The sequence below is a fragment of the Heteronotia binoei genome, chromosome 4 (genome assembly GCF_032191835.1).
Source record: "Heteronotia binoei isolate CCM8104 ecotype False Entrance Well chromosome 4, APGP_CSIRO_Hbin_v1, whole genome shotgun sequence".
Lineage (NCBI taxonomy): Eukaryota > Metazoa > Chordata > Lepidosauria > Squamata > Gekkonidae > Heteronotia > Heteronotia binoei.
In genome coordinates, this window is record NC_083226.1 from 2234756 (window position 1) to 2256096 (window position 21341).

The window sequence follows — 21341 nt, forward strand, 5'->3', positions numbered from 1 at the left end:
TCCTCCCGCGTCTCTCCCTTGGGGGCTCGTGAAGGCCACGCCGCGCCCGCCCCGGACACTCACCCGCCGCCGAGCAGGAGAAGGAGGAGGCGCGCCAAGCTGCAGCGGTGCGCGGCCAAAATGGCTGCGGAGAAGCCCCGGCCCTCCCGGCTCCACCCCGCCCCGCCGGGGCGCCCGGCCCCGCGCAGCAGCAGTTCGGCACCACCCGGCCCGGCCCGGCGCGGAGGACGCCGCCTCCCCAGACGCGCGCGCTCCCTGCCCGCTGCCTGAAGCCCGGCTCCTCTCCTCTCCTCTCCGGCGCGCCCATGGCAGCCGAGGAGCCCCCAGCCAAGAAGCCGCGCCGGCGCCAGCACGCGCCCCCTCTCAGGTACGCGCCTCGCCAGCCAGTCCTCCTCCGGGGCCCGCACGGCTGCTGCGCCCGGCAAACTAGGCCACTGCCTAGGGCGCCGGGGTGGGGCAAGTTGGCCGCGCAGCAGGGGGCGCCAGCGACGAGCCTCGCTTAGGGCCAGCCCTGGCCGCATCTAGGGGGAGGGCGGAGGGGGGTGTGGAGCCCGTTGTGTCCTGTGGGCCCATAAGTTAGAATGACCCAGAAGGGGCGCCATTTCTTAATTTGCCCCCCCCCCCCCCAAGGACATGTTGAGCCGGTGCTGCCAGGCAGGCTTGTTCTGCGGCTCGGAGGGCGCCTGGAGTGGGGTGGAAGGAGGCGCCTCCAGGCAGGACCGGATCTACACATTTTTTGAGGGGGGCCCAAATTAAAAAATTACACCCCCTTATGGGCCCATAGAATATAATGGACTCCATACTCAATTTGGCGCCCCCTCCATTGTGAAAGCAATGTCACCCCAGAGTCAGAAACGACTGGCGCTTGCACAGGGGACCTTTCCTTTCTTCCATCGGCACCGGGGCAAGCGCCCCCCTCTGCCCCCCCTAGATCCGGCCCTGCCTCCGGGAGCCGGGGCGAAGGCCGCCATGGGAAGAAACAGCCGCATTGGAAACTACCGCACTTCTGCGCCCCAACAGCGGGGGGCGTGCTGCCGTCCGGGGTCTCTGGGGGCTGCAGGGTGTGCAGGGAGCACTGTGCCCAGCTGTCTGGTGCACACAGGAGAAGTCGCCTCCAGCGTGGGGGTCGCCTGGGATTGCAGCAGGGACCGGGAGAAAAGGGCAGTGTCGGAGCACTGGACCCTGCTGAAATCCCATTCCAACCTCTCCCCCCCCCCCCCCAGCAGCTCCCCCCAAATCTCCAGGTATTCCCCAGCCCAAAGTTGGGAATCCTTTCCACCCCCAATCACCTAAGCTCTGGTTTCTTCATAATTCACCACAGCTTTATCCTCACAACATCCCTGGAAGGTAGGCTAGGCTGAGAGAATGTGATTGGCCCAAGGTCCCCCAGCTGGCTTCCATGGCACGGGGTTCAAACCTGGGTCTCCCAAGTACTAGTTTGACACTCTTACCCGCTTAACACTATACTGGCTTCATGTGGGCCTGGAGCTCTGTGTCCGGCTGGGGGGGGGAGTTTGGGAATGACCCGACTGCTCTGAAAGCAGCCATGTGGGCTGGAGGAGCCAGCGAGGGAGGGGAGGGGGGGAGAACGGTGCCCATCAGAGGGGTGACCTTTGTACACTGTTAGCCTTTGGCAATCAGGAACAGGCTGCGGTTTGCAAAGTCCAAAGGAGCTGGACTCGACAGGGATTAGGCCAGATCTGAAGTGACCGGAGTGGAAAGAAGATTAATAGTGAAGCCTCGAATTGGGTTAATTGGAGGTGTAGCTCATTGAACATGTGAAAGATGGCTTTCTGGCAAGATCTGGAGCCCACAGGGGGTTTTGGGAGATGGCTGCATATCTCCCATGGAGGCATCTGTCCTCTGCTGTCTCCAGAACAATTCCCTGAAAGCCTTATCAGCTCCATTTCAAAGAAAACAGTTTGAGACAAGCATTTACAGTGTTGACATAGGGGCTGACCAGGTCCCAGAGGGCCACCATTCAAAAGGCTGCAAGCCGAGTTCCCTTTTTGTTGTGTTTTTTGTTGTGTGTGTGTGTTTTCGCCCTTGCATACCTGGAAGTTTTTGTGACTTCTGGCAACCCCTACTGGGACATGGAGGACATTCAGCTTGATACAACTTGCCTCTGCCTCCCACACCTGGTATTCAAAGGAGGTCTCCCTTCCAAGTACTTGCCAGGGTCAGCCCTGTTTAGCTTCCAGGACCTGGTGAGATTGGGCTTGTCTGGGCTATCTGGGTCAGGGCAAAAGGCCGCTTTGTTGTTGTTGTTCAGTCGCACAGTGGAGTCTGACTCTTTGCGACCTCGTGGACCAAGTCACACCAGGCCCTCCTGTCTTCCACCATCCTCCGAAGTCTGCTCAAATTCGTGTTAATTACATCAGTAATGCTGTCCAGCCGTCTCCTCTTTTGCCGTCCCCTTCTTCTTTTGCCTCCTGTCTTTCCCAGCATCAGGGTCTTCTCCAGGGAGTGCTCCCTTCTCATTTGGTGGCCAAAGGATTTGAGCTTCAGCTTCAGCATCTGACCTTCCAGGGAACAGTCTGGGTTGATTTCCCTAAGGACTGACTGATCTGATCTTCTTGCAGTCCAAGGGACTCTCAAGAGTCTTCTCCAGCACCACAACTTGAAAGCATCTGTTCTTCTGCACTTGGCCTTCCTTATGGTCCAGCTCTCACAGCCATACATTACTACTGGAAATACCATCGCTTTGACTATACGGACTTTTGTTGGCAGGGTGATATCTCTGTTTTTTATTATACTGCCCAAGTTCGCCATAGCTGTCCTCCCAAGGAGCAAACATCTTTTAATTTCATGGCTACAGTCACAAGTGTTCGTCCAGCTGCTGCTTAAGAACGGCCAGTGAGGGGAGTTTACCTCAGCCCTCAGTAGCCGATTCCACTGTTGAAAAACCCTTACTGTAAAACAGTTTTTCCTCATATCCAGCCAGTACTTCCCACCCCTAATTTAAACCCAGTATTTCTCTGCTGCCAACAGGAGCAGCTCCCAGCCCTCCTCTAAGTGACAGCCCTTCAAACAGAGAGCAATCTTGTCCCCTCTCAGCCTCCTCTTTCCAAGTCCCCCAGCCTTTCCCTCCTGGGGCTTGGTCTCCAGGCCCCTGGTCATCCTCGTTGCTCTCCTCTGCACCTGCTCCATTCTGTCCACATCTTTTTTGAAGTGAGGCCTCCAGAACTGCACCCAAGACTCCTGGTGTGGCCTGACCAATGCAGTGCAAGGTGGGACTACTAGGACATCTTGCTGCCCATGGTCTGGGGAGGGATGTAGGGCATCTGGGAGGGATTTTGAAGGACGTGAAAAAGGAAACACTACCTTTCTTGAAGGACACTGTCTTGACGTGAAGGACAGTCACATCCAAGGGTTTGAACTCTAAAGAGAACAGGCCACAAAAATTTGTTCTTGTAGTTTTAAATGATTTCAGGTTCTGTAGCAGCTCCAGAAAAGGCAGTTTTGTGATGTTAATTTTTCGCATTACAGGATATACCTCTGTATATTTAAATTCTCTGAGAGGACCAGTGCCCCTCTAGACTTCTAGTCCTTGTCTGATAGATTATGTGTTTACCTCCCACCCCTCCTTGATATTCTTGGACTGGGGCCTTAGCTAGTCACAAGTGGCAGATAATAGTGTTGTGGTGCTTCCGATTCCCTGGTTTGGATGCCTGTCTGAGAAGGCATTGCTTTTTGACATTCCAAGTTCTCACCACTCAGAGTTGTTGTGCTGAATAATCTTCTGATTGGGGAGGGGGGGGGGCATTGTTGTTTTTCCTTCCCAGAAGTCTGGAGTGGCTGAATGTGCTATTTCAGGCTGTGATCAAGGGGCCAAAGAGAAGCTGCACACAATAATGTTCTTGCTTAGGGTTCTTGCATAATGATTCTATGATGGAAAAGGAAGCATTGCATAGACTGACTTTGGGTCAAATGTGAACTGGGTATTTTGCACCTTGTCCAGGTTGCAGGCAAGTTATGCTTTCCCTCCTCTGCCCTGCATCAAATGTCACCGGAATCACTGATTCTCTTTCCATGCACTGTGGCTCTCTACTACAAGCAGGGTCTTTACAGCATTGACCCCTTAGAATTGAGAAATTGTTTTTTGGCTCTGCAAGAAAAATATTTGGGATTGCTTCCTATCTCAAATTTGTCAAATATTAATATTTTTTCTTTATCTTACATAAAGAAAGTACATTATCAATCTGTCTGTTAATCTATCAAGCACTGGCTATCGCCTTAAGCAGAAGTTAGAACCAAAAATTATTTTAAAAGACCTTACTGAGTATTATTTCTCTTATATTTGATAATTATTGCGCCTACGAATTTTGCAACTGAGAGAGTGACTTGATCATTTGTCTGAGAGTAGCAATGACTTGAAGGGCTGTCATAGAGAGGATGGTGCAGAATTGTTTTCTGTGGCCCTGGAAGGTAGGACCAGAACCAGTGGGTTAAAATTAAAAGAGTTTCCAGCTCAACATTAGGAAGAACTTCCTGACCGTTAGAGCGGTTCCTTAGTGGAAATTTCGATGAAATTGCTGAGCAGACAGGTTAAAACGGATAAAAGGAAGTACTTCTTCACCCAAAGGGTGATTAACATGTGGAATTCACTGCCACAGGAGGTGGTGGAGGCCACAAGCATGGCCACCTTCAAGAGGGGGTTAGATAAAAATATGGAGCAGAGGTCCATCAGTGGCTATTAGCCACAGTGTGTATGTGTGTGTGTGTGTGTGTGTATATATATATATATATATATATATATATATATTTGGCCGCTGTGTGACACAGAATGTTGGACTGGATGGGCCATTGGCCTGATCTAACATGGCTTCTCTTATGTTCTTATGAACAGACTTCCCCAGGAGGTGGTGGGCTCTCCTTCCTTGGAGGTTTTTCAACAGAGGCTAGATGGCAATGAGGATCCTGTGAATTTAAAGGCAGTCCCCTGTGCAAGCACCAGTTGTTTCCGACTCTGGGGTGACATTGCTCTCACAACGTTTTCACGGCAGACTTTTTACGGGGTGGTTTGCCATTGCCTTCCCCAGTCATCTACACTTCCCCCCCAGCAAGCTGGGTACTCAGTTTACCCACCTCGGAAGGATGGAAGGATCAGTCACCCTCGGAAGGATGGAAGGATCAGTCACCCTCGAGCCGGCTAACTGAAAACCCAGCTTCCACTGGGGATCGAACTCAGGTCGTGAGCAGAGCTTAGGACTGCAGTCCTGCAGCTTTACCACTCTGCGCCACAGGGCTCTCTTTTTAAGTAAAGGGGTGACTAAATTAGCCCTCAACACATTGAATACAGGGCACTTCATAATTATTTGCTTGATGCTTTCAATTTTATCATATGAACATCTGCATGTTCTATTACAGCATGATAAAGTGGCGTTGAACTCATGAGGGCCGAATCTGACGTAAATGAGACCATGTCGGGCCAGGCTGGGCTATGTTGGGCTGGGCCATGTACGTACCTATTTAAGATTAGGTAGCAGAGATATAAACTTTCCTTTTTAAAAGACACAGAAAACACAACTAAAGTTTAAGAAAAAAGACTTAAAAACGTGCTTAAAACTTTAGCACTTGTTGGTCTTAAAGGTGCTTTCTTTGTATTTCTCCCATGAGATCCAGGGGACTGGGCAAAGGAAGCTCTGGCTCTTTCCCTCCCTCCCCAGGGGACCAGGAGGGGGAGGAGCCTCAGCCAATGGAGAAAATGGAGGTTTTGCTCTGTAGCTCCTGTGCAATTGAGCAAGCCTTGCAAAGCAAGCTGTTATGCAAAAAGAAGCAAGAGAGAGGGAGAAGGAAGCAGATGGCAGCCAGTTGCTCGGGGGCCTGATAGGAGCCCTCTGGGGGCCTGATTCCGCCCCCAGGCCGCATGTTTGACACCCCTGCTCTATTATATCTGCCCTCCAAAACCTGCCGAGAGAAGACCATGTTTTATGGCCAATGTACAAGCTCTTATTAGATCTGGGACTGTCAGTTGATAAAAAAAAATTGTCCACATTTGCATTGGTAGGGCAATTCCCTAATGGAGTGTTGAACATACTCTTCACGCCTTAATAGATGTACTTCTAACATCCAACTTTCTTGCACATTTTTTGTCTTATAATGTCTTCAGTTTCTGTATTCTTAATAATATTTTTGTTATTTTATTTATTTATTTATTTATTTATTTTATTCGATTTATATCCCGCCCTACCCCACCGAGGTGGGCTCAGGGCGGCTTACAACAGTAAAAGCTAACAGAAATCGGTTTAAATATGATTAAAATTATACAATAAAAACATAAAAACCTAAAAATACATAAAACTCACATCGGTATACACTATGCTACATTTTCCTTAAATCAGTCCTTCAATTTCCAATATTCAGTAATCTGATGTTTGAGATTTAGTATTCGGCATTCTGATCACAATTAATTACCGTATATACTCGAGTATAAGCCGACCCGAATATAAGCCGAGGCTTCTAATTTTACCCCAAAAATCTGGGAAAACTTATTGACTCGAGTATAAGCCGAGGGTGGGAAACGCAGCAGTTACTGGTAAACCAGTACTAAAAACCTAATTCCTAAAATTTAAAGTGCTAACATGAATAAATAATCAATTAAATTAATTAATCCTATATGCATTTAAATACATAAAGATACACAATAATAATCCAATTTCTAATCAATTTAAAATTCCTAATCCAATTTCTAATCCATTTAAATTAATTCATTGTTGATAAATTCTAATAGGTGATCAATAGTTAATTAGGCAGCAGAGATAAAATTAAGGAGGTGAGGTAGGGTGTAGTTCTTAAAGTGCTGTTAGTTGGTGTAGAAAATTTTTGGAAAACGAATGCCCAGGTTTTAGGCGTCTTCGGCGCTTCGTGGCCGCTTTAAAGTGCAGGTGCTGTTCCCTAGTATAGAGGCAGTTTTTGGGTGCTGTTCTTAATGCAATGTTTTGAAGCATGGGTGGGGGAGCTTCTTGGCTGGTGGCCCTGCCTCGGGTGAGGGGCGGAAGAATGCGGGAGCAGGGGGGCAAGAGGGGAGCAAGGAGGAAAAACAAGAAGAAGAAAGGGGGGGCGGGGACAGAGACCGGGGTGTCCACCAAGACCTACCGTACGTCCCAGGGACAGTCCACTCCTCCGTTCGCTCACATCCTCTCAGCTCCGTCACCCTCCACAGCTACCCCACTCACTCGGCTCACCCCTCTCCCTCCTCGTTGTATCAATTCCACACCCCAGTCCTCTTGCGAAGGGCTGCTCCAGCTGCTCGCCTATGGCCGCACCCCCTCCTTCCCAATCTCGGCGTCGCCCGGCAGTAGCGATGTTTCAGCAGCTCGGAACAGCCACGCTCCTTTCCTGCGCTCAGTAGAAGCAAGTACGGTAAGCAGAAGCCCCGCCACGACCTCCGTCGGCTCTGCACTCCGTTCTCCTCGCGCCTCCGTGTTCTCCTCCCCGGCACCGGCTCAGTCTTTCCCGGCCTCCACTGGACGCCGGCCCGCGGCTGCGTCCCGGCCCTGTCTCAGTAAACCCTGCAGCCCGCCGCTGCTCGCCTATGGCCGTACCCCCTCCTTCCCAATCTCGGCGTCGCCCGGCAGTAGCGATGTTTCAGCAGCTCGGAACAGCCACGGTCCTTTCCTGCGCTCAGTAGAAGCAAGTATGGTAAGCAGAAGCCCCGCCACGACCTCCGTCGGCTCTGCACTCCGTTCTCCTCGCGCCTCCGTGTTCTCCTCCCCGGCACCGGCTCAGTCTTTCCCGGCCTCCACTGGACACCGGCCCGCGGCTGCGTCCCGGCCCTGTCTCAGTAAACCCTGCAGCCCGCCGCTCACGCCTCCAACTCCGCCAACCGCCGACAGCCGCCGCCCGGACCTCGGTTCTGTGGTGATTTATTGTTGTTTTTAGTTCGCTCGTTGTTGTTGTTGGTAGTTGCTATAGTTATAACAGCTATTATAGTTGAGTTGTTATTGGTCTGCGGGAGCCCTAGCACAAGGCTTCTACCACCGCCGCCATCTTGCTGAGGGGGAGGCATGCGGGCGGAATAGTGACTCGAGTATAAGTCGAGGAGGGGGGTTTTCTGGCCAAAATTTGGGCAGAAAAACTCGACTTATACTCGAGTATATACGGTATATGCCAACCGGAAGAGGGTTGTTTTACAGGCCCTGCGGAACTGCTCCAGGTTCCGCAGGGCCCTCACCTCCTCCGGGAGCTGATTCCACCAACAGGGAGCTGCAATTGAGAAGGCCCTGTCCCTGGTCGCTTTCAGACGGGCCTCCTTTGGCCCAGGGATTACAAGGAGGTTCTGAGACCCCGACCTCAGCACTCTCTGGGGAACATGTGGGGAGAGACGGTCCCTAAGGTAGGCAGATCCCAGACCATAAAGGGCTTTAAAGGTCATAACCAGCACCTTGCACCGAACTCGGTATGTTATCGGCAGCCAGTGCAGTTCCCGAAGCCCCAGCTGAATGTGCTCCTGTCTAGGGAGCCCTAACAACAGCCGGGCAGCGGCATTCTGCACTAGCTGCAACTTCCGGGTTCGACACAGGGGCAGCCCCATGTAGAGGGCATTGCAGTAGTCCAGCCTCGAGGTGACCGTTGCATGGATCACTGTTGCCAGGTCGCCGTCCTCCAGGAAAGGGGCCAGCTGCCTTGCCCGCCTAAGATGAAAGAATGCGGACTTGGCAGTGGCTGCTATCTGGGCCTCCATAGTTAGGGTAGGCTCCAGTAGCACCCCCAGGCTCCTAACCCTGTGCGCCGCTGACAGAGGCACACCATCGAGGGCCGGTAAGGGAATCTCCCTCCCCGGACCACGGCGACCCAGGCAAAGGACCTCTGTCTTCGTCGCATTTCCTAGGCATTTCATTTTCTTTTCTAATAGTTGGTTCTCATTGGCTATAATATTTATCTATGTGGATAAGCCCAAGTAGAGTAGATCCTCCTTCAGATTCTAAAACCTTACTTTGAAGAACAAAGCAAGAGTCAAGTATACCTTTAAGACCAACAAAGTTTTATTCAGAATGTAAGCTTTTGTGTACTCTAAGCACACTCCATCAGGCAATAGTTTTATTAGACTGCTGTTATGCTTTTTTGATGTTTTAACTGTGTAAAATGTTTAATATTTTTATGTTAGATTTTATATGCTGTAAGCCGCCCTGAGCCACTTTGGTGGGAAGGGCGGGATATAAATCATAAATAAACTAAACTAGTATGGAATGCAAGCAGCCCTAAATATAGAGGAAGTGGGCAGTGAGTGGGCACGCAGAGTCATGGAAATGTTTTCAATCCAGGCCCTGGCTGCCGTTGATAATTCACCTAGTTGTGCTCTCAGTGCTGTGCCCAAGACACATCTGGGAGTGATCAATTAAGCACTAGAAAAAGTCAGACTGGATGGAATCAATTTTTTTTAGAAGCAACCTGAATTAAGATAATTTTTATTTTTTAAAAAAAATTATAAAACAGTATGATGTTATATCACATTTTTTCATTTTGAAACGGCTCACACTCAAAAAATTATAAATTAACAGTTTTCACAGAATTACAAATCCTGGTTTATTTAAAGCTGGTTGCTATAACAGTTAATTAAGGCAGAGTCTTGACTATTTGCTCATTTCCATTATCCTATTTAATGTAAAAGTTGCAGGACTATGATGTCATATTTAATAAAGGTAGAAAGGTAAAGGTAGCCCCTGTGCAAGCACAAGTCATTTCCGACTCTGGGGCAACGTTGCTTTCACGTTTTCACAGCAGACTTTTTACGGGGTGGTGTGACATTGCCTTCCCCAGTCATCTACGCTTTCCCCCCAGCAAGCTGGGTACTCATTTTACTGACCTCAGAAGGATGGAAGGCTGAGTCAACCTCGAGCTGGTTACCTGAACCAGCTTCCACCAGGATCGAACTCAGGTCATGAGCAGAGGGCTCTGACTGCAGTACTGCAGCTTTACCACTCTGTGCCACGGGGCTTTATCATATTTAATACCTTCCTCCAAAATTCAAAAAAAGTTTTCTAGGTATCACAAAAGTACATTTTTAATATGACCTTGTCTTAGTTAAAGAAGTTCTGACCATGTTGATAGTTTTGCAGTACTCCAGAGTTTTTTAATCCAGCATCTGATTGTGAGATGTTTACCAGATTTCCTGGTTTTCTGTTTTATTTTTTGCTAGTAGCATTCTTGCAGCTGTCGTCATGAACAGGACCAGGACACTTAAATTGTAAATTGTATATTAACTGTTTTATTGATTTCATTGCTATTTATTAACTTCTGTTGTCTTTTAGAAAGTTTTATTGTTGTCACCCACTCTGAGCTAATTCTGGGAGAGCGGGTTAGAAATTAAATGAAATAAATGAATGAATGAAATAAACAAACAAATATGTAAAGAAGTGTCCTTATCCTATTTTTGGGACTTCATGTCTTTACTAGTGCCAGTGATTGTAGTTTTATTTTTCTTTTTGTTGGTTGTTACCAGTTCTGAACACACGCTGGAAGAGCAGGATTATTATTATTAGTTTTGTTTATATTCCACCCATTCCCCCATGGGGCTCAGAGCGGAGTACATCAACATAAGTAATAATAAAATCACAATAACATCACAATAAAAAACAGTTACAATATTTAGTTAATAGAACAACAGGATGGTCCAGCAAGATGGTCCAGCAAAATGATACAGTCGGGGATGCCGTTTTCATATCCTGGCTGTCAAGAGCGGAGCCCAGCCCAGCCCAGCCCACCTCACTAGAGCCCAGACAGGCTTGTCCCACTTTGCTGGAGCCCCAAACTTGAAAGTAGCCTGCATAGCTTTGCAGCCCATTTGGAACACACCAGAGTTCATTGCAATCAATAGGATTAGGTATGCCTAGTTGTGGACAAGTTTGTGCTTTAGAAGTTCTTTGTTGGAGGGAAAGGGGCATGCTGTAGCCCAGTCTTGTAAGACCTTAGAACAGGGGTGTCGAACTCATTTGTTATGAGGGCCGGATCTGACATAAATGAGACCTTGTTGAGCCAGGCCATGTCGGACCGGGTCATGTGTGTTGCTATTTAAGATTAGGTAGGCCGTGTTTGCATTTAAGATTATAAAGGACACAAACACAAAGATTTTTTAAAACTCAAAATAAAACATGCTTAAAACATTAACACTCATTGATCTTAAAGGTGCTTTCTTTGTATCTCTCCCATGGGATCCAGGGAACGGGGCAAAGGAAGCTCTGGCTCTTTCCTGCCTTCCCCAGGGGACCAGGAGAGAGAGGAGCCTCAGCCAATAGAAGGGAGAGAGGCTTGGCTCAGTTGCTCTCCTGTGTAGTTGAGAGAGTCTGGCAAAGCAAGCTCTCCCCCACTTCTCCCCAAGAGAGGAGCCTCAGCCAATGGAGATAGTAGAGGTTTTGCTCTGTAGTTCCAATGTGATTTAGGAAGCCTGGCAAAGCAAGCTGTTAAGCAGAAGGAAGCAAGAAAGAGGGAGAAGGAAGCAGATGATAGTTGCTTGGGGACCTGATTCGGCCCCGGGGCTGTATATTTGACATCCCTGCCTTAGAAGCTAAGCGGGGCCATAGTAATTTCCCATTACTATGTATGGGTATGAGAGCTGGACAATGAAAAAATAGGAAGAAAGCTGATTGATTTGAAATTGGGTGTTGAAGAAGAGTTTTATGGACAATGACTAATTGTACTTTGTACTTTGATCACTTGTGAGAAGACGAAAGGCACTGGAAAAGACAGTAATGCTGGGAAAAGTTGAAGGAGCAGAAGTAGAGGAAGACAACCTGTCGTGGAACAATGTCTTTATTACCTTTAATTTATAGAAACTCCCCAACTCTAACCAATCAAAAGACTTGCCGGTGCATCTCACAACAAATGTTGCCCCCAGCAGCTAAATTCATGAGACTAAAACCCAGTTTACAGTGTTCCTTAAACATATGATAGCTTTTATTTCTACATGTACCCAAATACAGTGGAGGAAAAAACAATCTCTAGTTCTCAGGTCATACAACTTATAAACTATACCTTCTATTACCTGCTAAAATCTAAGTCCTTTAAACATCGCAAATTCTAAGTCCCCTATGCATTACAAAAAGCATAAGTTCTCTTAAAAGGATTTCTGAAGGAGATCTCTAAAAGAGAATTGGCTAACACCTGGGAGAGCGATTCAGCTCTCTGACATGGCAGCAAGGAACGGCGTGAAGTCCGGTCCTTATATACTGTCAGAATGTGTGAACCAGTTACCATCAAAGGCTCAGCATAAATTTGTTTGTGGGGTTGTTGTTTTGACATATCCCTCAACAGCTAGAGAACAGAAGCGCTTAAGTGTTGGATAATGTCCAGTACCCTTTGATGCCATCTGGACTAACTGATGTCCAGAGAGAAAATCTTGATAAACTGATCCACAGGGTCTTACTAACTCTAAACAGTATTCATGCCAATGATGCTACCTAATCATAAATAGGTACACACATGGTCTCTTTTATGTCAGATTCAGCCCTCATAACAGCCCATTGTGTATTCTGCTGGAGGGAAACTATTGTCATCTCACCTTGCTGAACTTTCTGGTTGGTCATCAAAGGATACGACTGTTATCTGCTGCCTGATAGAGGAAGCCTGTCTAATCGGGCTGGATTTGTAACTGCAGCAAAGAACATTCAAGCCAGGTACATGAGGAAACAGAAGCCCAACATGTTATTCTTTCAACGGAAGCAAGGCCTCTGGTTGGACATCATTTCTGTATTTTATTAATGACTTGTATGTGAAGTTCTGGGGTTCTTGCTGACAGTTGTAACCTGGCCACTGGCTATAGCAATGCAATTTAATGCACATATTAACTGAGGGCACAATTAGTCTCACATTTAATTCAGAAACATATCCTTGAAAATCCTCACCTCCAGCAAGTCAAGCCAAAAAACTGTCCCTTGGTCTGGAGGGTAAAGTAAGAGTCCAGTAGCACCTTTAAGAGCAACAGAGTTTTATTCAAAGTATAAGTTTCCTTGAAGGTGTATGCGTACGTTATAGCCAGGAGTGGTTCTCCAGTGCTGAAGACCAGGGGTCCCTAACATGGTACCCACGGGCACTGGCTCCCACTGGAACTCTTCTTGGCGCCTGCCAAGTTTTTGTAGAAAGTTTTGCCCAGCAGACCTCGGAAAATTTGGAGATCCTGGCTGTAGAATACTTATTGCTGCAAACTCCTGATTCTTTCGCCGCACCTTAAATTAGGATCCCCGGCCATTTTGAACCTGTGGACACCTTAGGAATTTTGACACAGGCACGAAATGCCTGCCACAAACTGCAGGAGGCGGAGCCAGCCACAAAAATGGCTGCCACAACTTCCCTTCAGGCATGTGGTGCGGATCCTTGTTCTGTGCTGGCAGCTGTTGCCAAAGCAACGTTTTTAAAAAGCTGCACAGTCAATCAAATTCTCAACAGCCAATCAGAAGCCTTACTGGGCAAAAACCTGCCCCGCCGCCCACTTTCTAAAATGCTTGGCAGATACCAGGGAAGGCGACAGCAAGTCCCTGGTGCCCCCCCTTCAAATGTAACAGGACAAGGGGGGACACAGATCAAAAGGATCAAAAGTACTGGCCGAGTGACATTTCCCAAAAGTGCAACGTTTGTGATTTGTTTTCCCTGGAAAGACAATTTTTTCAGGGTGCTGGTAGTTTATTTGTGAGATTTATTAAATTGGGATGAAGGGAACATCTGATCATACCTGCTCCCTCTGCCCTGTAGTAAATATTTTAAAAGACTGACATAAAGACAGATGTCCATCATGCACTAGCAGGCTTTGCATTTCTATGTGAAACTCTAATCGATGAATCTAGAGTTACAATCAGAATTCTAAAAGTTACTTTGCTCTCCTAAAATTAAGATTTCCATAAATTTTTTCCAATCCATCTGGCAGTGCAGTTATCCTGATGGGATTTGAATGTATTCCTTTTAGAAGACCGCAGAAGGGTTGGCTGAAGGGAAGAGAGAAAGGAGGTTTGGCTCTTTCCAACACCTTCTGAGAACATTCCCTGTAACCGTTGCAAAAACACTGATTCAAGTTTGAATCAGATGCTCAGCTTGCATAACAGGGAGAGATGCATGTAAAACATTAAACTTTGGAATGATTAAACAGTCGATTCATTATCTTTATATTGTGGTAAACATTTCCCAAGGCTTGGAAAACTGGCCAAGGGTTATCTGCGTATTCTTGGATCGCCTGTGCCCACAGATTGTGCATCATTTTCCATCCTGGCCTTATTGTTAAATGTCACATGACACAAATCCATAGCGCTGCTGAATAGATATATATGTCAGAACTTGTAACTTTTGCTCTATCTGCCTTGACCAAACCGACTCCATGCTGTAACTTAGTACTAACATAGAGTGCCTGGCCTCAGCAGTTAACCCTGCCCTTTTAGCTATGCCAAATATTTAGGGCAGCAAAGCAGGCGACAGATAGTCTCTGCTTAACATCCACAGGTGCCCTTTGAAGACAGGCCGTTTGGCCTTCACCACAGGGGAACATCCTCCCTTCTGATAACGAAGGCTGGGAAAAGAGACACTTGTCTGTGACCGTGTGAATGATAGCTTTATTGTACTTTACTGATGGCATAAAATGTAACCAACTGCCAAGAACTGGCATTACTGTTATCTCGTTGCTCTAGCACTGTAGTTCTTCAATAAAGATCCTAACTTTGTAACAAGTCTTGGAATCGTCTGAAGTTCGTCCCAGTTCTGACAATATAAGGATATATATGTGGGTTAGATAGTGAGCCTGTCAATGTTTCAGGAAGCATTTTGAATGTGTTTATTAGACAAGACTTGAATGACTTTATTAGACAAGATTCACATCCCGTGTGTGTGTTGGGAAGAGGTGCATCTCTTCTGTTGGAGCCTGGCTGCAGGGGTCCAGATCCAGAGAGAGCACAAGCTACTGCTAAAGAAATGCCTGACAAACATGGAGAAACTACAACAGTTACCCTCAGAAACCTCACCATGGTGTGGAGAGACCCACAGACTGGTCTTCATTGCCAGATCTTCTGTCTTGTGGCAATGCCATGTCTGGTACCTACCCCACAACTGCAGGGATGGATGGTATGCTCTTGGTCCCTGCTCAGGCCCTAACAGAGGCAAACCACCCTCATCCCATGTGTCCAAGGTGCTCATCTTTCTGTGATGGTGCTGGAGTGTGTGAAGAAACGCAGTTTTTCTTCAGAGGTTTGAAGTTTTAAAAGTTTTTTTTTCTCTTCCTCTCTCGACAAAGAACAGGCAGGCAGGAGGAAGTTAGTTCAGTTGCTTTCCAGACTTAACCTCAACACACCTTAATACAAATGCTAGTAGGTTTAGGCAATAAGATGGCCAAGCCCCCCACATCTCTTCAGGCAGGGAACAGAAATTTGGAGGAATAGAATACTAGAATTCTAGAGAGTCTTCAGGAAAGAGATTCTTGGACAGGTGTCAAATGTCTATCCTGCAGGACATAACCGACTTGCCCAGAGCTTTAACCAGGCCCGCAGGGCTCTTTGCTCCACCCTCTTGTCCTCACCCTTTGAAGCTTTGAGGCTGCCAAAAGTTCCCTGCTCCTTCTGCCTTGTCTTTGCAGGCTGAAGCAGGAAGCAATTCTGGGCTTGCAAAGCTGTAAAGAAAATGTGGAATGTGGACTTTCAGTTAAGGTCTGTGTGCCCAGACAGAGTACTCTGGGAATAGTCTATCTGGGCCTAGAGACCTTAATGGAAAATCCATTCCATGTATTCCTTGCAGCTTTGTCTGTGCTGCAATGTATTTTAATAGAGTGGAGCTCAGTTTCATTTTTCAGCATTTATATGATCAGTTAGAAGCTGTTTCTTGCTGGAATTGTGTGACCTTGCAAATAAATGGTTAATGCTTTGAGCCAGCATGTTTCTGCTGAATGGACCTTAGTATTGGTGCCTAGTGAGCACTGTAACCTGGGAACCCATAGTCAAGGGGGGATATTACACTGCAGAGCTATTACCAATCTGAGTAGACCTGGGGCCAGGGGGAGAAGCTTGCAATGCCCAGCCATTTCATGTTTTCATAAGCCCAGAACATTATATATTTTTGGCTTCTATTTTTAGTTAGGAAGATGGGGAGGGAGAGGTGAAAAGAAAGCAACTTTAACCTTCAAATGCATTCTTCAAGCTGCCAGCTGGCTTGGCTTGGCGAAGTGATTTAAAGAAACAAATGCCTTCTCCAAGCTGGTTGATGAAGCGTTGGGGGCTTCAAGAGCCACACAATATGTGTGAAAGAGCCACATGTGGCTCCTGAGCCGCAGTTTGGCCACCCCTGGCAGATAAAGTTTTATTTAAGAACATACTTGATAGGAAATAAGGGAGACAGAGAAAGGGTCCTAACTAGATATCTAGCTGAGAGAGACAGGGAGTCTGAGTATGGCATGTTATGTATTGCATCTCATTGAGGTTCCAAATGGTTGGAAATGATACCACTATCTGCGATGTCATCGGTAGTGATCCGGTCCCCACAACATCTCTTTGCAACGCATGGTCTGCAGGATGCTATCGTTTTGGACAATGGGGCTCAGTTTACTTCAGTAGAGTTCCAGCAGTTTGTTGAAAACAGCGTGATCTGGCACATAACGGCGGCTCTGTTCCACCCAGTGACCAATGGGCAAGCGGAGTGCATGGTGAGAACAACCAAGGACTCCCTGAAAAGAACTGTACGGGGGGCTTGACATTTGCAGCTGGCAGACTTCTTATTGTAGCAGCCCATTATGCCACACACCACCATTGGTCACAGTCTAGCAGAGCTACTGATTGGTCAGAGAGTAACCACATTGCTGGACAGGCTGAATCCAGATCTGATGCCTGACTGCCCATGGCATTGGGAGACACCTGAAGCCCCCAGGGCATTCCAATCAGCAGTCGTGGTATTTGCTCAGAACTATGGGGATGGCCCAGCTTGGATTCCGGTCACCATCATCAAGGCCATGGGGTCAATCTCCTATTGTGTTCCAATGGAGGACAACTGAATCTGGTGCTGCCAAGTTGACAAACTACGCTGATGGTGGTTGGAGTTGAAGCCAACAGCTGCCTTGGACTATGGACTACGTCTATACCTGGAAAAGTTTTAGAACAAATCATCAAACAGTTGGTCCTGGAAGATTTAGAAAGAATGGATGTGATTACTAAGAGTCAGCATGGTTTTCTCAAGAACAAGTCATGTCAGACTAACCTGATCTCTCCTTTTGAGAAAGTGACTACTTTGCTGGATCAGGGGAATGCTGTAGATGTCGTTTATCTTGATTTCAGTAAGGCTTTTGATAAAGTTCCACATACTATCCTTGTTGACAAGTTGGTAAAATGTGATTTGGATCCTGTTACCATTAGGTGGATCTGTAACTGGTTGACAGATCGCACCCAAAGAGTACTTGTGAACGGTTCCTCATCCTCTTGGAGAGGAGTGACAAGTGGCGTGTCTCAAGGATCTGTCCTGGGACCTGTTTTGTTCAACATCTTTATCAATGATTTGGATGAAGGAATATAGGGAATGCTTATTAAATTTGCAGGTGATACCAAATTGGGAGGGGTTGCAAACACAGTAGAAGATAGAAACAGGATACAGAATGACCTTGACCGGCTAGAAAACTGGGGTAAAATCAATAAAGTGAATTTTAACAGGGATAAATGTAAAGTTCTGCATTTAGGTAGGAAAAATCCAATGCATGGTTATAGGATGGGGGAGACCTGTCTTAGCAGTAGTATGTGCAAAAAGGATCTAGGGGTCTTAGTGGATCATACACTGAACACGAGTCAACAGTGTGATGCGGTGGCTAAAAAGGCAAATGCAATTTTGGGCTGTATCAACAGAAGTATAGTGTCCAGATCACGTGATGTGATGGTATCGCTTTACTCTGCTCTGGTAAGACCTCACCTGGAGTATTGTGTTCAGTTTTGGGCACCACATTTTAAGAAGGCTATAGACAAGCTGGAACGGGTCCAGAGGAGGGCGACAAAGATGATGAGGGGTCTGGAGACCAAGTCCTATGAGGAAAGGTTGAAGGAGCTGGGGATGTTTAGCTTGAAGAGGAGGCAGCTGAGAGGTGATAGGATCACCATCTTCAAGTACTTGAAGGGCTGTCGTATAGAGGATGGTGTAGAATTGTTTTCTGTGTTCCCAGAAAGTAGGACCAGAACCAAAGGCATGAAATTAAATCAAAAGAGTTTCCAGCTCAACATTAGGAAGAACTTCCTGACCGTTAGAGCGATTCCTCAGTGGAACAGGCTTCCTCGGGAGGTGGTGGGCTCTCCTTCCTTGGAGGTTTTTAAACAGAGGCTAGATGGCCATCTGACAGCAATGAAGATCCTGTGAATTTAGGGGGAAGTATTTGTGAGTTTCCTGCATTGTGCAGGGGGTTGGACTAGATGACCCTAGAGGTCCCTTCCAACTCTATGATTCTGTGAGCCTCCAGCGGCTCCTCCTCTTTCTGAGAACTCCAGGTTTTCCGTACCAGCGGCTCTGACCCCCCAAGTGGACAATGCAGGGAAGAGTTTTGAGCTGGCTGCAGAAGACCCACAGAACTCTGTACCTCCATGCAAGATACCTCCTCTGGACATTGTCCCTCCTTGCAGGGCAACCGCTTCAGCTGCACCAGAGCCAGCTACGGACATGTGGCGCTCCCAGCTTGTGTAGGCTTGCCCCCAATACCTACAGGACTATGTATGTTACTAGGTACAGTCCTAACCTAGGGGGTATGGGTGTTATGTATCGCATCTCACTGAGGTTTCTGTTGCCTGAACTTGAGACAGGCACTCCTTGCAAACCAGGATCCTGAAACCTGGAAGAACTGGCCAATCAGGATGCTAGGCATGTAACAACTTTTAACAAAGAGATGCAAATGAAGGATTTTGGAGTGAGCCAATAGGAGTAACTGTTGCCTGCTAGGGGTGTGTGGTTAATCATGGCCAGATTGTATGTAATTGCAGTTTTGCCTGTGTTCCTCTGTGACTGTTTTTTCTTGCAATAAAGTGTTCTTGGTTGATTCAGAGCTGACTGAACTCACTTTATTTCATGTCACTGCCAAGAAGAAAGGAAATTGCCCTAAGAGTACGAATCTGAAGACAGACAAGGAATGACACTTCACAGGAGAAAGAAGGTGCTGTCCTCACTATTCTGTCTGTCTTCTTGCTGCCCCCTCAGGGTCTTCTTCTCTTCTTCTTTGTACAGCCAACATTGCCTTTTCCAACACACCTTCCCAAGGTCTGGTGTTCAAAGTCCACAAGATTCATCTTACATAGACTTTTCAAACTTTTCTCAAGAAAGTGGTTTGCTGAGTGCATCTGCAATCATTTCATCTGTAGGACAATACTCCAACTCAATAAGTCCTTCTTGCATGTTTCTTACTAGGTGATGCTTCACATCCATGTTCTTCAGCGGATCTCCGTCTGCAAGTTTTATGCACTCTTGGATGTCTTCAGAGAGTTGTACTTGTTTAAGTTCCTCTATCCCAAAGTCTTGCATAGTTGCAGTATCCATTTGGCTGCACACTTATGCTGCAGATACATACCCAGCTTCAGTTGAAGATACAACTACAGTTTCTTGCTTCCTGCTGCTTCGCCACCATAGAAGAAAAAGTGTCCACTGGTTGACCTCCTGTCTGTACTGTAGTATCTTCTGTCCAGTGTGCATCCATACATCCCACTAGTCTGGGATTGTCACTTGTTGGTAACTTTATTTTCAGATGTACAATGCCATGCAGGTACTTTGCAAGCGAAGTCTTATCTTTTATCGGAGACATGAGTTTGGCCATCTCCGCAAATCCCATCATTTTGACCAGCCATTCCTCTATTGTAGACATACATACAGTTTTCCATTTCTGAGCGTATAACAATCTTGCTGCTGTTGTACAGTCTCCAAAACTAGTGCTGGTAGCCTCTAAAATTCATTTGATCTGGGCTGTGTAGAGAGTATCTTCCATGTAGAGGTGGTGTCTACATGCAGTCTTTCCAATTCAGCCCAAACATCCTTAGCAGTTGGCATCTTAATGACGTTTAATACCTGATACCTGTCTGTCAAACCAGTAATAGCACCTCTTGCCTGGTCATTCTTGGTGTTCTATGCAGTTTCTCTGCATTATCAGCTGGACAGTCAGTCCTCACGCCTTTTTTGATGGAATGAATCGTAATTCATTCCCCCTGAACTGGGTAGTTCTCCTTCTTTTCTACTTTGTACATCAGACATTGCTTTTTCCAAAAGGTTCCATGCTGCTTTTTGCAGCCAGCATTCCTGTTTCTTGGCCTCTGCTGGTTTGGGGGGGGGGGGGGGGGGTGGAGCCAGAGAGTCCTTCCCAAATGAAGAATTTTCACACTTACTTCAGCCCCCTGCTTCATGCCTTCTTGTGACTTTTCTTGACTTAGTAGAAATGTTCCCTCTGAGTTAGTGTGAGCTAGCTCACAATTTTTTTAGCCTCCAGCTCACACATTTTTGTCTCAGCTCAGGAACAATGGCCCTTGAACAAAGTAATTTATGCAGCAGCTCACAAACTTTAATGTCAGTAACTCACAACTTTAATGCCAGTAGCTCACTAGGTAGAATTTTTGCTCACAAGGCTTTGCAGCTTAGAGGGAACATTGCTTAGTAGATGGTGGCAGTCTGTCTCTTTCATCCTAAGCACGTGCCTGTTTACTGCTGGTGTTCAGTCAATGTAGTGATAATAACAGGTACTGAATGCTGGTCACTCATTAATTTTGCATTTGCAGCTCAGCAGTACAAAATCAGAGGAAAGGGGTGCTTGTGAGTGAGGTACATATCAAGCTCAGACGAAAATACTTTGTGCTTTCAATGTGGAAAACAGTCATGTTGATTCTTACACCAATGAGAGTTGTGAAATTAATTTCCCAATCCTTTTCATGTTTGCTCAGCAGCAAGTCATGTTGATTTAAGTGATGCAAGGAAATGTGGGTAGGAGTGTAGCGCTGACGGCTTGCACTTATTTGGGATTCAGATCCTTTGAAAACGGGCTTTCTACACCGGTGTAAGTAGTGCCGTTGATGAAGCGCGATTCCCGAACATTTGTACTTAAAGCCTCAAAGAATTCAGTGGACACATTTCACTATTTAGGTTTCAGATTTTACAGCTAAAATACTGAACTTTTTAATCAACAAAATGAACTTATCTACAGCGTAAACTTGTTCAGGATCGAATGTTTAATGTAGGTTCAGGTGGGCAGCTGTGTTGGTTTGAAGCAATAGAACAAAGTTGGAGTCCAATGGCACCTTTAAGACCAACCAAGTTTAATCTTGGTTATAAACTTTCATGTGCATGCCCAGAATTAAACTCGGTTGGCCTTAAAGGTGCCATTGGACACAAACATGGTTCTGATGTTTAATTTGTTACAGAGTCATGAGGCAAGTGGGTATTTT

General features: G+C 46.7%; 1 protein-coding gene across 1 annotated transcript in view; it reads left to right on the top strand.

Moving 5' to 3' along the window:
* Positions 1–218: 218 nt before the first annotated feature.
* The window catches only part of ADK (adenosine kinase), a 478171-nt gene continuing 457048 nt past the window's right edge, over positions 219–21341 (top strand). Inside the window, exon 1 of the mRNA XM_060236706.1 lies at positions 219–367. Within this exon, the coding sequence (XP_060092689.1) occupies positions 306–367 (62 nt within the window). The 5' untranslated portion in view covers positions 219–305. The remainder of the gene's footprint in view (positions 368–21341) is intronic.